Source organism: Salmo trutta, chromosome 22, assembly GCF_901001165.1.
Source record: "Salmo trutta chromosome 22, fSalTru1.1, whole genome shotgun sequence".
NCBI classification, from domain to species: domain Eukaryota; kingdom Metazoa; phylum Chordata; class Actinopteri; order Salmoniformes; family Salmonidae; genus Salmo; species Salmo trutta.
Genome location: NC_042978.1, coordinates 38,394,417 through 38,411,295, shown reverse-complemented (window position 1 = coordinate 38,411,295; position 16,879 = coordinate 38,394,417). Strand labels below are relative to the sequence as shown.

At 44.1% G+C, this 16,879-nt stretch overlaps 1 protein-coding gene across 3 annotated transcripts in view; it reads left to right on the top strand.

Moving 5' to 3' along the window:
• col24a1 (collagen type XXIV alpha 1 chain) overlaps positions 1-16,879 on the top strand; it is a 126,587-nt gene that overhangs the window by 77,405 nt on the left and 32,303 nt on the right. For all 3 annotated transcript variants that reach the window (XM_029707929.1, XM_029707930.1, XM_029707931.1), the window contains 10 exons: positions 566-619; positions 782-889; positions 1,118-1,171; positions 1,272-1,379; positions 2,305-2,358; positions 5,198-5,251; positions 7,434-7,490; positions 8,260-8,313; positions 9,916-9,969; positions 11,803-11,856. In XM_029707929.1, the coding sequence (XP_029563789.1) occupies positions 566-619; positions 782-889; positions 1,118-1,171; positions 1,272-1,379; positions 2,305-2,358; positions 5,198-5,251; positions 7,434-7,490; positions 8,260-8,313; positions 9,916-9,969; positions 11,803-11,856 (651 nt within the window). The remainder of the gene's footprint in view (positions 1-565; positions 620-781; positions 890-1,117; positions 1,172-1,271; positions 1,380-2,304; positions 2,359-5,197; positions 5,252-7,433; positions 7,491-8,259; positions 8,314-9,915; positions 9,970-11,802; positions 11,857-16,879) is intronic.

Sequence of the window (16,879 nt, the reverse complement as noted above, 5' to 3'; positions counted from 1 at the left end):
AGTGCTAAGGCTCAGACTAATTGGTGTTCAATTACTGTATAAATGTGTTCATGTGTGTGTGTGGGTGTTGCCAATTTCAGGAATGTTTTGCGTTTTGAATAGAAGTGTTTTCCCAATGATTGCAAGAGATTTTATTCTTGAACGAAATGTCTAGTGTATGAAACAGTGTGTAGTGTTTTGCAAGTGTGTTGCAGAATTGCAAACAAAGTGCAAAGCAGAAAATGTGTTTGTACTTTTGGTGCCTTTGTTTAAGGTATGGTTACAAAAGTTAAGGTTTTGATGCTTCTGTCTAAGAATTCACTTTCAGTGTGTAAGCAATCGGCAAAAACTGTAATCACAATGGCTTACATATAACGGAAGGAAAATATAATCGTCACAGTCAGGCTCTATCCAATGTACAACATGTTTCATGCCCTGTGGGTCTGTGTAAGCCTACATACATATGAGTCAACTATACATACTGGACAGTAAAGCCTAAACATTCCATAGGAACATATTAGCATGGTATTAATTGTAACAGCAGTGACCATGGTTGGCTGAAATAAATGTGATGCTGTGTTTGTAGGGTCTTCCAGGTCCTGCTGGCGAAGACGGGCCCCAGGGAAAAGATGGACCAAAGGTAAACACACTGGACAATAAGCTAAATGAAAAGTCCTATACTGTTATTGCTCCTACTTCAGAAGCCTCCTAGAACCTGTCTCTTCACTCCTACTCTTTCTTTCTTGTGATCTTGATCTTTCTCTTCTCTCTCTCTCTCTCTCTCTCTCTCTCTCTCTCTCAGGGAGAGCCAGGTGACTGTGGGCCCATGGGCGAGGCAGGGGACAGGGGGATAGAGGGAGACCCTGGGCCTCCTGGAACCACCGGAGTGGCTGGAAAACGTGGTTTCTCTGTAAGTGTGTCCGTTTATTAGCTAAACTTATGACAAAAAAATTATAATGATACAACAATTAAGCCGTACAGTAGGTAATGATGCCAATGTGTCCCAGTAGGGGTCAGTATTCTGGGGCACTTGGCGTTCACTGAGGTCACTGTCACAATGGAATTGTAACAAATAAGATGATTTTGTCAGCAGCCATTTTGTCTCCCAGTGTCTCTAATGAGTTTGCCTCTCTTCCAGGGTCCAGAGGGGAAACAGGGTCCCCCCGGCAACCGAGGACGGCATGGCAAGAAGGTACACACCTATTTTACTATTAGCATGTGTTGATAAATGACATCACCGATTCCTCATGGGTGTCCGTGCTCTCACAGCTTTACTGTTGTTCTGTCTTCAGGGTGAGGCTGGCAAACCAGGTCCTATCGGTGAGACAGGGGACATCGGGGACATCGGCCAGGAAGGAGGGACGGGACTGAAAGGAGCCAGAGGAACCAGAGGCCCTGCGGTCAGTGTCCAGTTATGTATTCTCTGAGTTCTCACCCCTCCTAACTTCCTATGTGGGCAATATGTGTAGGAAAGTGTCCCTCATTAGTACTGAAGGGAGTCTATCAGGTTATTGTGTTGTTCAGGTCACTGGAGTGGCCAAGAGGACAGCAGCCTCCATTCAGTCTCAACAAGAAACACTTGAAATTAATGGAGCTGTTTCCTTGTGTCCTTGTGTTGGTTGAGATGAGGTAACACACTCAGCATCCTACCACCCAGTAGAAATACATGTTGATATACACACACATACTCACAATTGACAAATTGCATAATTCCCAAGTCATTGGCAGGCCTGTAATATTTTATATAAATAATGTTGATGAACTTCCTAAGTTTCCCTCTCTCTCTCTGGAGAAGCAACCCTGAATGAATGACCTCATATTACATTATTCAAACCTGGCAAAGCCTCTGTCGGACCAGTAGCTCAGACTAAGCAGAAGTGATCTGAGATCTTTCCTAATCTCTAAAGCTAATCTCCCTCTGTTTTGTATAGCAATTAGCAGGTTGCTAATCTGGTAGTGTTTGAAGACAAGCAATAGGCCTATCAGATTTTCTGTTATGAGTTGTAAAAAACAGATGTCAAAAGCAGAGCAAAGGCTTTAAATAACCGTTTTTCCCCTGGAGCACGGGATCAAACAGGAAGACATAGAGGAAGGAAAACTCCTTTCCCAGGCCAGTGCTATGCCATGAAAACTCTGTTACGATAGCTGGGAAAGGAAAGATGTATGGCTTAGTGTCATACAACACCTCAGGTCCAGGGATGCAGCCTGCATAGGTGCTTAACGTTTAACTCTAAGGTTATATTCAGCATAACCACATAGTGCAGATAGAATAGCAAAACAAATGGTTTTAAAAACGAATGTGTCTGTTTTTTGCATGATTTTCAGGGTCGTCCAGGAGTTATGGGGCCTGAGGGGATGCCTGGAATTGCAGGATACACAGTGAGTTATTCCTGTCTGCTCTACAACAACACACTTCTCTTTATCTCTCTCTCTCTCTCTGTCTCCTTCGATCGCAATCTCAAATCTCGATGTCACTCACTGACTCACTCACTTGTACACACTCATACACACAGACACACACACAGACACGTTCACCAATAACTCTAAAGTGTTTCTTAAGGGCATGTGTGTCTCTTCAATCACTAATCACAACACAGGTATGCAACAAAGGTATTCTAAGCCCTGTTCTGTTATGATGACATCAAGTCATGACTCCTGACTTCCTTATCAGATCAGCTATCTTCCCCTAAGAGAGATTCACCCCAGTCTCTTCACCTCAGAGAGATTTACCCAGTATTTTCACTTTAGAGAGATTCACCCCAGTCTCTTCACTTCAGAGAGATTCACCCCAGTCTCTTCACTTCAGAGAGATTCACCCCAGTCTCTTCACTTCAGAGAGATTCACCCCAGTCTCTTCACCTCAGGGAGATTCACCCCAGTCTCTTCACCTCAGAAAGATTCACCATAGTCTCTTCACCTCAGAAAGATTCACCATAGTATCTTCACCTCAGAGAGATTCACCATAGTCTCTTCACCTCAGAGAGATTCACCCCAGTCTCTTCACCTCAGGGAGATTCACCCCAGTCTCTTCACCTCAGAAAGATTCACCATAGTCTCTTCACCTCAGAGAAATTCACTATAGTCTCTTCACCTCAGAAAGATTCACCATAGTATCTTCACCTCAGAGAGATTCACCATAGTCTCTTCACCTGTGAGAGATTCACCATAGTCTCTTCACCTGTGAGAGATTCACCATAGTCTCTTCACCTCAGAAAGATTCACCATAGTCTCTTCACCTCAGAGAGATTCACCATAGTCTCTTCACCTCAGAGAGATTCACCCCAGTCTCTTCACCTCAGAGAGATTCACCATAGTCTCTTCACCTCAGAGAGATTCACCATAGTCTCTTCACCTCAGAGAGATTCACCCCAGTCTCTTCACCTCAGAGAGATTCACCCCAGTCTCTTCACCTCAGAGAGATTCACCATAGTCTCTTCACCTCAGAGAGATTCACCATAGTCTCTTCACCTCAGAGAGATTCACCCCAGTCTCTTCACCTCAGAGAGATTCACCCCAGTCTCTTCACCTCAGAGAGATTCACCCCAGTCTCTTCACCTCAGAGAGATCCACCCCAGTCTCTTCACCTCAGGGAGATCCACCCCAGTCTCTTCACCTCAGGGAGATTCACCCCAGTCTCTTCACCTCAGAGAGATTCACCAGTGTCTTTTCACCTCAGGGAGATTCACCCCAGTCTCTTCACCTCAGAAAGATTCACCATAGTCTCTTCACCTCCTCAGAGAGATTCACTATAGTCTCTTCACCTCAGAAAGATTCACCATAGTATCTTCACCTCAGAGAGATTCACCATAGTCTCTTCACCTCAGAGAGATTCACCATAGTCTCTTCACCTCAGAGAGATTCACCATAGTCTCTTCACCTCAGAGAGATTCACCAGTGTCTTTTCACCTCAGGGAGATTCACCCCAGTCTCTTCACCTCAGGGAGATTCACCCCAGTCTCTTCACCTCAGAAAGATTCACCATAGTCTCTTCACCTCAGAGAGATTCACCATAGTCTCTTCACCTCAGAAAGATTCACCATAGTATCTTCACCTCAGAGAGATTCACCATAGTATCTTCACCTGTGAGAGATTCACCATAGTCTCTTCACCTCAGAAAGATTCACCATAGTCTCTTCACCTCAGAGAGATTCACCATAGTCTCTTCACCTCAGAGAGATTCACCCCAGTCTCTTCACCTCAGAGAGATTCACCCCAGTCTCTTCACCTCAGAGAGATTCACCATAGTCTCTTCACCTCAGAGAGATTCACCATAGTCTCTTCACCTCAGAGAGATTCACCATAGTCTCTTCACCTCAGAGAGATTCACCCCAGTCTCTTCACCTCAGGGAGATTCACCCCAGTCTCTTCACCTCAGAGAGATTCAGCCCAGTCTCTTCACCTCAGAGAGATCCACCCCAGTCTCTTCACCTCAGAGAGATTCACCCCAGTCTCTTCACCTCAGGGAGATCCACCCCAGTCTCTTCACCTCAGGGAGATTCACCCCAGTCTCTTCACCTCAGGGAGATTCACCCCAGTGAATCAATACCATGTTAACACACACACACATATACTAACAGTTCTCTGCAGCCAAATACAATTGACAACATAACACCTGGTGTCGAATCAATACCACAGCAAACAGACTGCCAGAACAGAGAAGAAAGCCAAACCCCAAACCCTTAAAACCAAATTTGTTTTGGTACCTCCACAGCCAGTCTTCATTCTGGTTTTCAGTCAAACACAACTAGACAGAGAGATTCACCTCAATATCACAGAAACACACACCTTCCAAACAAGAACAAAGAATAAATTGGATATGGTCAACCTCAAACCATTATAACCAAAACCTCTGGCAACTCCAGAGGACGTTCTGGCTTTTAGTTTCGTAACGATGCAGGGGCGCTACAAGTTCATGTTGTTCCTTTTTAGTCTGTTTGTACTGTACACTCACTCTTAGCTCAATCACACACCCACCCAAGTTGTTGAATGATTTCTGTGGTCCTGACATATGTCATTATACCAGGGATATATTTTGCTCCCTTGCTGTCCTGCCTGTGTTTATAATAAAGCATCATGATTAACACTATGTTGACAACCCACGCCGTGTCAAGTTATGTGTTATTGTACTGTCTGTTGACCGTGAGTTATGGGTTCTTTGAATATTATGCAGCACATGACATAGATATAGGTGAATAATCATGGGTTTGGTTATTCTTAGGGTCACGCCGGCAAACCAGGACCCATAGGACCACCTGGACCCAAAGGTGAAAAGGTACCCTATGCATTTGCATGTTTTTTTGTCCTCCTCCTACACACAGTGTTATGTTTTCAGCCTTTTGAAGATATATGCCATGTACTGTACTTTAGCTCTCCACGAAGGCTTAGTTCATTTGTGTCAATATCCTACTTGTGATAAAGTCATGTAAACTATAAATCTTAGAATGCGGTGTTCAGCATATTTCAGACAAAATGTCCTGAGTTATAAGGTGCACCCCCCGCAGCAACTTGCCCAAGCCCCCCTCTCCTTCACCCAAATCCAGATAGCTGATGTTCTGAAAGAGGTGCAAAATCTTGACCCCTACAAATCAGCTGGGCTAGACAATCTGGACCCTCTATTTTTTAAATTATCCGCCGTAATTGTTGTTACCCTCTATTAGTAGCCTGTTCAACCTCTCTTTCGTATCGTCTGAGATCCCTAAAGATTGGAAAGCTGCCGTGGCCTCCCCCTCTTCAAAGGGGAGACATTCTAGACCCAAACTGTTATAGACCTATATCCATCCTGCCCTGCCTTTCTAAATTCTTCAAAAGCCAAGTTAACAAACAGATCACCGACCATTTCGAATCCCACCGTACCTTCTCCACTATGCAATCTGGTTTCCAAGCTGGTCATGGGTGCATCTCAGCCATGCTCAAGGTCCTAAACGATATCATAACTGCCATCGATAAAAGACAGTACTGTGCAGCCGTCTTCATCGACCTGGCCAAGGCTTTCGACAGACTCAACAGCCTTTGTTTCTCAAATGACTGCCTCGCCTGGTTCACCAACTGCTTCTCAGATAGAGTTCAGTGTGTCAAATCAGAGGGCCTGTTGTCAAGACCTCTGGCAGTCTCTATGGGGGTGCCACAGGGTTCAATTCCCGGGCCGACTCTTTTCTCTGTATATATCAATGATGTCGCTCTTGCTGCTGGTGATTCTCTGATCCACCTCCATACAACACTCCTTCCGTGGCCTCCAACTGTTCTTAAATGCAAGTAAAACTAAATGCATGCTCTTCAACCGATCGCTTCCCGCACCTGCCCACCCGTCCAGAATCACTACGCTGGACACTTCTGACTTAGAATATGTGGACAACTGCAAATACCTAGGTGTCTGGTTAGACTGTAAACTCTCCTTCCAGACTCACATTAAGCATCTCCAATCCAAAATTAAATCTAGAATCGGCTTCCTATTTCGCATCAAAGCTTCCTTCACTCATGCTGCCAAACATATCCTCATAAAACTGACTATCCTACCGATCCTTGACTTTGGCGATGTCATTTCCAAAATAGCCTCCAACACTCTACTCAGCAATTTGGATGCAGTCTATCACAGTGCCATCCGTTTTGTCACCAAAGCCCCATATATTACCCCCAACTGCGACCTGTATGCTCTCGTTGGCTGCCCCTTGCTTCATATTCGTCACCAAGCCCACTGGCTCCAGGTCATCTATAAGTCTTTGCTCGGTAAAGCCCCGCCTTATCTCAGCTCACTGGTCACCATAGCAACACCCACCCATAGCACGTGCTACAGAAGGTATATTTCACTGGTCATCCCCAAAGCCAACTCCTCATTTGGCCGCCTTTCCTTACAGTTCTCTGCTGCCAATGACTGGAACAAATTGCAAAAATCACTGAAGCTGGAGACTTATATCTCCCTCACTAGCTTTAAGCATCAGCTGTCAGAGCAGTTCACCGATCACTGCACCTGTACATAGCCCATCTGTAAATAGCCCATCCAACTACCTCATCCCCTTATTGTTATTTATTTTTGCACTTTTGCACCCCAGTATCTCTACTTGCACATCATCATCTGCACATCTATCACTCCAGTGTTAATGCTAAATTGTAATTATTTCGCCACTATGGCCTATTTATTGCCTTACCTCCCTAATCTTACTACATTTGCACACACTGTGTATAGATTTTTCAATTGTGTTATTGACTGTACATTTGTTTATCCCATGTGTGACTCTGTGTTGTTGTTTTTGTCGCACTGCTTGGCTTTATCTTGGCCACGTCACAGTTGTAAATAAGAACTTGTTCTCAACTGGCCTACCTGGTTAAATAAAGGTGAAATAAAAAATCAAATAAAAAATAAAGTGTGTTGTGCAAGAGTTGGATGGGCGCATTTTGGCATGCTGTGTCATTTTACTGTTGTGGCAGAGTACTGAGTGTATTTTGGTATGGTGTTCCAGGGTTACCCCGGAGAAGACAGTAAGACCCCAGGACCTGCCGGGCCACTAGGTGAACCAGTAGGTCTCGCCTTCCTTCAACTTACCTGTCCTCTTCCTATATGTGTGTGTGGCTTAGGGCTGAGTCAGAGGTGATGTCCAGAATGGCACCCTATGAAAGCATTACATTAACCGTTTTCTAATAGTGGTGTTGCTTGAGGCATAGTTGTCCAACCATGCTTGACAGAGGTCCAAGAGAGTGGATGTCCAAAGCCGCTTTGTGGAGGCTGCTGAGGGGAGAATGGCTTAAAATAATGTACGGAACGGAGCAAATGGAATGGCATCAAACACCTGGAAACCAATGCATTTGATGTGTTTGATACCATTTCACCGATTCCTCTCCAGTCATTACTGGAGTGTGTGTTGGGCTCCCGAGTGGCGCTGTGGTCTAAGGCACTGCATCTCAGTACTAGAGACGTCACAACAGACACCCTGGTTCAAATCCAGGCTGTATCACAACCAGCCGTGATTGGGAGTCCCATAGGGTGGCTCACAATTGGCACACCGTTGTCTGGGTTTGGCCAGTGTAGGTCGTCATTGTAAATAAGAATTTGTTCTTAACTGGTTTGCCTAGTTTTTTTTTTTTACCACAAGCCCGTTCTCCTCAAATAAGGTGCCACCAACCACCTGTGCCAAAGCGCTACAGTACATGGCCCTCAGCATAGATTGTAAGCAGTGTAAACTATAAGAAGGAAGGTATTGTGTTATCAAGTTGGCTCAGAGAGTTTAAGGTGAAATACAGCCTTTCCTAAAAGATTCAGAGCCCTAATGTATGTGTGTGTTTGGGCAGGGTCTCCCGGGTGAGCGAGGAGACCGCGGAGAGCCTGGAGATGAGGGATATCAGGTAAAACCACCATATAAACCACAACATCAAATTTATCACAAATCACTTTTCTGGCGGTTTTTATGTTCCGTTTCCATTCTTTTCTTTGGTGCTGTATTAAAGCAGGCCTGAGACCACACATCTGAGACAGGAGCATCCCGGATTACTGAATTCCTAGGGATTAGTCAGGAGGAAATCTGGTGTTATTGGCATAGACACTGAAAACTAACACACACACAGGTTCAGGTCAGGTGTGACGTTAACAGTACAAGATGAAAGTTGTGCAGAGCGAAATCCCAGAATCCCTTGCGGCAGGGTTACTAGAGCTCTCCCCTCCTATAAACACTTTGACCAAGCGCCGCCCTCCTCAGAGAGAGAGAGTACAATGGTTTTAAGCATTTATAAGCATTCTTCTTCGGTTGCTAATCTTGATTTGGCAGTTGTTGAGAGGCTTGAGAGACTTCCAGGATCCTGTGTGTGTGTGTGTGTGTGTGTGTGGGTGTGTGGGTGTGTGTGTGTGTGTGTGTGTGCGTGCGTGCGTGCGTGCGTGCGTGCGTGTTAACTCTAACTGGCCACGGCGGGTTGACCTATGGGGCTTCCCCCCCTTCTGAGTGGTGAATTTATAGAGCAAATTTTGTCTGAGCCACCTGCAGCCCAATGTAATAAAATGCATACCTAGAAAGCTTGGCCTGTGAACTACAGTACTCTGTGGTTCTGCTATTCGTATGGTATGAAGCTTAGGGGACTATATGGTGCTGTTGAAAGAAAGATAGATATGCGAACACAGTTGAATACGCCCACAGTTTTATTGTGCAACATTTCGACCTAAAGATCAGGCTTATTACAGCTAACCTTGTGTAGCCGTAGTGACCCAAGACACAGCTAGCTGAACCCTGACATCTGGGTCTCACTAAATGACCTGACTCAACCTCCAATATCACCAATTCAGACGACTGTGAAGCTGTAGCGTTTCACCTAGAGCTGAGCGATATGGACAAAAATCCATATTGTGATAAATTGCCTCAATAGACGTGCTAATGATGAGATTATAACAATGTGCACCACAATTTATTGAAATTATAATTTAAACTTCTAACGTTACTACTAGTTTGATGGTTGTAGCCATCAATTGTCCCATTAACAATCACCCATATTAGCAAACTTATTTCATTTAAAACTTTTGCGATAATTGATTGGTGTAAAGATCTATGTGTAGCTGGTGCAGAGGAGTCAGGCGCAGGACAGCAGAGATGAGTAAATAAAAATAACTTTACTCAAAGTCATCAACATACAAGACAATTACCAAGCCCACAAATACGGACCACAATACAACAAACAATCACTCACAACCAAACATGGGGAACAGAGGGTTAAATAATAAACATGTTATTGGGTGAGTGAAACCAGGTGTGTAAGACATAGACAAAACAAATGGAAAATGAAAAGTGGATCGGCGGTGGCTAGAAGGCCAGTGACGTCGACCACCGAACGCTGCCCGAACAAAGACAGGGACCGACTTCGGCGGAAGTCGTGACAATCGGTATGGTCTGTGTCGATCATTGATGGTTCATCGTCCCAGCTCTAGTTTCACCTGTGTAATGTCTGTCTCTTTGTTATTTTCAGGGCCACACTGGCATCACTGGACTTCGCGGGGCTGTTGGAGCACCAGGCCTTCCTGTAAGTCCAATAAATACTCTGTGTAGGCCTTATCAGCATCTACAGTTGAAGTCGGAAGTTTGCATACACTTAGGTTGGAGTCATTAAAACTCGTTTTTCAACCACTCCACAAATTTCCTGTGAACAAAATATAGTTTTGGCAAGTCGGTTAGGACATCTACTTTGTGCATGACAAGTCATTTTTCCAACAATTGTTTACAGGCAGATTATTTCACTTATATTTCACTGTTTCACAAATTCAGTGGGTCAGAAGTTTACATACACTAAGTTGACTGTGCCTTTAAACAGCTTGGAAAATTCCAGAAAATGATGTCATGGCTTTAGAAGCTTCTGATAGGCTAATTGACATCATTTGAGTCAATTGGAGGTGTACCTGTGGATGTATTTCAAGGTCTACCTTCAAGTGCCTCATTGCTTGACATCATGGGAAAATCAAAATAAATCAGCCAAGACCTCAGAAAAAAAATTGTAGACCTCCACAAGTCTTGTTCATCCTTGGGAGAAATCTCCAAATGCCTGAAGGTACCACGTTCATCTGTACAAACAATAGTACGCAATTATAAACACCATGGGACCACATAGCCGTCATACCGCTTAGGAAGGCGGCGCGTTCTGTCTCCTAGAGATGAACGTACTTTGGTGCGAAAAGTGCAAATCAATCCCAGAACAACAGCAAAGAACGTTGTGAAGATGCTGGAGGAAACGGGTACAAAATGATCTATATCCACAGTAAAACGAGTCCTATATCGACATAACCTGAAAGGCCACTCAGCAAGGAAGAAGCCACTGCTCCAAAACCGCCATAAAAAAGCCAGACTACAGTTTGCAACTGCACATGGGGACAAAGATCGTACTTTTTGGAGAAATGTCCTCTGGTCTGATGAAACAAAAATAGAAGTGTTTGGCCATAATGACCATCGTTATGTTTGGAGGAAAAAGGGGGACGCTTGCAAGTTGAAGAACACCATGCCAACTGTGAAGCACGGGGGTGGCAGCATCATGTTGTGGAGGTGCTTTGCTGCAGGAGGGACTGGTGCACTTCACAAAATAGATGGCATCATGAGGAAGAAAATTATGTGAATATATTGAAGCAACATCTCAAGACATCGGTCAGGAAGTTAAAGCTTCATTGCAAATGCGTCTTCCAAATGGAAAATGACCCCAAGCATACTTCCAAAGTTGTGGCAAAATGGCTTAAGGACAACAAAGTCAAGGTATTGGAGTGGCCATCACAAAGCCCTGACCTCAATCCCATAGAAAGTTTGTAGGCAGAACTGAAAAAGCATGTGCGAGCAAAGGAGGCATACAAATCTGACTCAGTTACACCAGCTCTGTCAGGAGGAATCGGCCAAAATTCACCCAACTTTTTGTGGGAAGCTTGTGGAAGGCTACCCGAAACGTTTGACCCAAGTTAAACAATTGAAAGGCAATGCTACCAAATACTAATTGAGTGTATGTAAACTTCTGACCCACTGGGAATGTGATGAAAGAAATAAAAGCTGAAATAAATAATTTCACATTCTTAAAATAAAGTGGTGATCCTAACTGACCGAAGACAGGGAATTTTTACTATGATTAAATGTCAGGAATTGTGAAAAACTGAGTTTAAATGTATTTGGCTAAAGTGTATGGAACTTCCGACTTCAACTGTATTTCTAGGTCACATTTTGCACATTGAAATAAGAATAAATCGTGTGTGTGTGTGTGTGTGTGTGTGTGTGTGTGTGTGTTTGTGTGTGTGTGTGTGTGTGTGTGTGTGTGTGTGTGTGTGTGTGTGTGTGTGTGTGTGTGTGTGTGTGTGTGTGTGTGTGTGTGTGTGATTTTGTTGATTAGGGAACACCAGGGGAACCCGGAGAACCGGGCCCGAAAGGAGAAATGGGAACTCAGGTGAGTGTGTTCATGCTATTCTTTGTAAATCAATGCATAGGACTCATTCCGCTCCTGGCTTGGGGAAAGGAAAGCACAGAGTTTGTTAAATCATGTCTCCCTGGAGCTCTAGATGAGATGTTACTGTATAACTAGATGACCAAATAAAGTGTTACTCCAGCCTACTGCAGAAGCCTTCCTACAGGCTTCCATGGCTCCGAACACCATGAGGGTTGGGTTGAGCAATCACCTGTCAACGCTATGGGAGAAGAGGCGACCCTCACTTCCAAACTGCAGTTCCTAACAAGCTAGCCAAGCCGTGGAGACAACTGTTTTTAACCTAGGACTCTATTGCTCTCGATCAACAAGCCGAAGTGCCAGAGCATAAGCATTGTCATGTGAAGAGAGGGAGAAAAAAACACTTTTATTCCCATGAAATCAGACTGGGCCAAAACAATGCAGACGGGCTTGAGCATCTGTGCCTTTGATACCAGAGAAGACGGATGAGGGAAGGAGAGAAAGAGGGGGAAAGAAGGAAGCAGAGAATTATGTTTGTTTGGCCACCCACTGTGCCCTTCGTGCTTCAAAGTGTTCCGTCTGAATTCCACAAGGCTTGAGAATACACACAAGAATGCAGAAAGCTGGCATCAGTTAGAATTTTGGAAAAGGAGCTATTTATTATGCTCTTCAAGTCTAAATTACTTCACTTCAAGTCTGAATTATTTTACTTCAAGTATGATTTTTTTTTTCACTTCAATTCTGAATTATTTTAACTGCAGCTTGATAATGTATACATTTTCAGAGTTTGTGAATATCATTCATTTGTGACATAATGTTGCTCTTTATGGAATATAGCTCTTTATGTACAGAAATAGGATTCTTTGTTCTGCATATGGTCACATATTTCCTAAAAACAAGCTGAGGTACTGTATCTTACATACATAGTTCTGAATACCTTTGACATGTTAAGACATGTGACTTGGCCTATTTGCCTATTTTATCAGATTGAGTCAATATTGTTGCATCACATATTGAGTGCAAGTTCGGCCTTCTTAGAAAAATCTGAACTGGAGTAACACAAGACTAGAGGTCTATGATTGAAGTATACACTACGCAGAACTGTATATGTAAACATCCATTTAGTCTGCAGTTAGCCAAAGCTTACAGTTTTTTACAATCACTTTGGCACTAATTTCAGAACCTTGTGGTCATTTTTCAAAACTCTAGACACAAAACTCAAAACGGTCATCACTTGTAACACAGGCTGTCCAATGTTCAAAACATTGCATTGTGCATTCATATCTTTAAAGAAACCTTGCACTTACAGAAACATTGGTTCAAATAACTAATTAATCATGAAATACCATAGGAACATTCATTTAGATCACCCACACACAAGATACCGATAGTTTCACTGTGTAGTTGTTCGTTCAATCATTAAATATTGTAGTACAAAATATGTGATACATGTTTCATTATGGTACTACACGTAAATACATCACTGTAAAAGGACTAGTAGAGCGAATACTACAGACACAGTGGAATCATTTAACAAAATCTGAAATGTATTGATGATATACAATAAAATCACAACATACGTTTCTTTGAATCAAAGCAAAAATAATTAGCTACAAAAAAGAAAAAAACTACAGTAAAACGTCAATTGCAGTGTTCCTCACCTGGCTTACTGTAAAAAGCAAAACAAAGGATTGATTACTGTACTTCTATATTTCCATCAACCCTGTCTTGTGGATTTGGCCACAGGTTCTCATCCACATCACAATGGATGTTTTCATTAGCCAAACATCTTGGGAAGAATCTTCGGGCATGGCGAATCCAGGCCTGACACTGGTCTGCCATGATGTCATTGCATGCGTCATCCATGGCCTGGAGAAGGGTGGCTTGTTCGTGAGGTCGCCTATCATATACCTTCCACCTCCATGTGGAGAAAAATTCCTCAGTCGGGTTAAGTAAAGGAGAGTATGGAGGTAAGTACAAGTTGGTAAATTGTAGATGGGTCTGAAACCATGCTTGCACCATTTCAGCATGGTGGAACCTGACATTATCCCACACAATGACGTAGGTCACGCCATCAGCTCTACAGACCTGATTTAGCTCATCAAGGAAGGTTACAAGGAGAGCTGCATTAAATGATCCAATACGAGGTCTGCGTCCCACCACACCCTCTTCCGATATAGCCGCACACATGGGGATGTTTGTTCCACGTTGGGCAGGTACTTGGATGGTTGCTCGCTGGCCAATGAAATTCCGACCTCTCCTTCTTGTCTTGGCCAGGTTGAACCCTGCCTCATCCAAAAATAGGAATTTGTGATGGTTTTCGTCAGCATCCAGCTTCATCACCCTCTAAAAAGACATTTTGGAAAGATAATTACTGGGGGGAATTTTTCACAACAGGAATCTTGAAACTGAACATACCTGAACATACTCAGTCCTCAGTTGCTTCACTCTGTCTGCATTTCTTTCAAAAGGCACACGGTATAGCTGTTTTAGAGACACCTGGTGCCTTTTCAGCATGTGTGCAATAGTTGGCAAACTTATGGCTTCCACGTTGTTGAACATGTCGTCATTGTCCAAGATGTGCTGCCGGATTTCTGTAAGGCGAATATCATTTTTGACCCGAACCAAATTGACCACAGCCCGCTCTTGTTGGTCAGTCAGAATTTTGCCTCTGCCTCCCCTATTTGGCCTAGTCTCAATTCTGCAGGGTAAATGACAGTAAGAACACATTTAGTCACATCACCTACTCTGTGGTACACATTGGCATGCAGTATACAGTAATTTGACAATTGAGAGTAGCCTAATGTTTAGTGCATGCTGAAGACTTACCGGTTCTCATTGCGGAAAGTTCTGATGATTGAGGCCACAATTGATCTTCTGAGGTTTGGTTGAATCATTGTAGCTGCCTCAGTCATTGTCATGGCATGATTTACGACAGGGTCTACAACTATTGCTCGGATTTCATTGGACACTCTTTGCTGTTGCTGCCGCTGTCTTGGTTCGTGGCCTTGTGCTCTACCACGTTCCCCCACACCTCTCAAACGAAGCCCACGACCACCACTCAGAAGGGGTGCTTGTCTCCTGACATTCCTTTGACCACCACGTCTTCCTCGTCTTCCTCCTCCCACTGCTTGACCTCTATTGTGACCTGGATCACCAGCTGACTCCATGTTATCGCTATGTTGCTGCAGGTCAAATCAAAATCAAATCAAATTTATTTATATAGCCCTTCTTACATCAGCTGATATCTCAAAGTGCTGTACAGAAATCCAGCCTAAAACCCCAACAGCAAGCAATGCAGGTGTAGAAGCACGGTGGCTAGGAAAAACTCCCTAGAAAGGCCAAAACCTAGGAAGAAACCTAGAGAGGAACCAGGCTATGAGGGGTGGCCAGTCCTCTTCTGGCTGTGCCGGGTGGAGATTATAACAGAACATGGCCAAGATGTTCAAATGTTCATAAATGACCAGCATGGTCAAATAATAATAATTACAGTTGTCGAGGGTGCAACAAGTCAGCACCTCAAGAGTAAGTGTCAGTTGGCTTTTCATAGCCGATCATTGAGAGTATCTCTACCGCTCCTGCTGTCTCTAGAGAGTTGAAAACAGCAGGTCTGGGACAGGTAGCACGTCCGGTGAACAGGTCAGGGTTCCATAGCCGCAGGCAGAACAGTTGAAACTGGAGCAGCAGCATGGCCAGGTGGACTGGGGACAGCAATGATTCATCATGTCAGGTAGTCCTGAGGCATGGTCCTAGGGCTCAGGTCCTCCGAGAGAGAGAGAGAGAAAAAAAGAAAGAAAGAAAGAAAGAAAGAAAGAAAGAAAGAAAGAGAGAATTAGAGAGAGCATACTTAAATTCACACAGGACATTGGATAAGACAGGAGAAATACTCCAGATATAACAGACTGACCCTCGCCCCCCGACACATAAACTACTGCAGCATAAATACTAGAGGCTGAGACAGGAGGGGTCAGGAGACACTGTGGCCCCATCCGACGATACCCCCGGACAGGGCCAAACAGGAAGTATATAACCCCACCCACTTTGCCAAAGCACAGCCCCCACACCACTAGAGGGATATCTTCAACCACCAACTTACCATCCTGAGACAAGGCTGAGTATAGCCCACAAAGATCTCCGCCACGGCACAACCCAAGGGGGGGCGCCAACCCAGACAGGAAGACCACGTCAGTGACTCAACCCACTCAAGTGACGCACCCCTCCTAGGGACGGCATGGAAGAACACCAATAAGCCAGTGACTCAGGCAGAGACAGCAAGGGCGGTTCGTTGCTCCAGAGCCTTTCTGTTCACCTTCCCACTCTGGGCCAGACTACACTCAATCATAGGACCCACTGAAGAGATGAGTCTTCAGTAAAGACTTAAAGGTTGAGACCGAGTCTGCATCTCTCACATGGGTAGGCAGACTATTCCATAAAAATTGAGCTCTATAGGAGAAAGCCCTGCCTCCAGCTGTTTGCTTAGAAATTCTAGGGACAATTAGGAGGCCTGCGTCTTGTGACCGTAGCGTACGTGTAGGTATGTACGGCAGGACCAAATCGGAAAGATAGGTAGGAGCAAGCCCATGTAATGCTTTGTAGGTTAGCAGTAAAACCTTGAAATCAGCCCTTCCCTTTACAGGAAGCCAGTGTAGGGAGGCTAACACTGGAGTAATATGATCAAATTTTGGGGTTCTAGTCAGGATTCTAGCAGCCGTATCTAGCACTAACTGAAGTTTATTTAGTGCTTTATCCGGGTAGCCGAAAAGTAGAGCATTGCAGTAGTCCAACCTAGAAGTAACAAAAGCATGGATTAATTTTTCTGCATCATTTGTGGACAGAAAGTTTCTGATTTTTGCAATGTTACGTAGATGGAAAAAAGCTGTCCTTGAAACAGTCTTGATATGTTCTTCCAAAGAGAGATCAGGGTCCAGAGTAACGCCGAGGTCCTTCACAGTTTTATTTGAGACGACTGTACAACCATCAAGATTAATTGTCAGATTTAACAGAAGATCTCTTTGTTTCTTGGGAC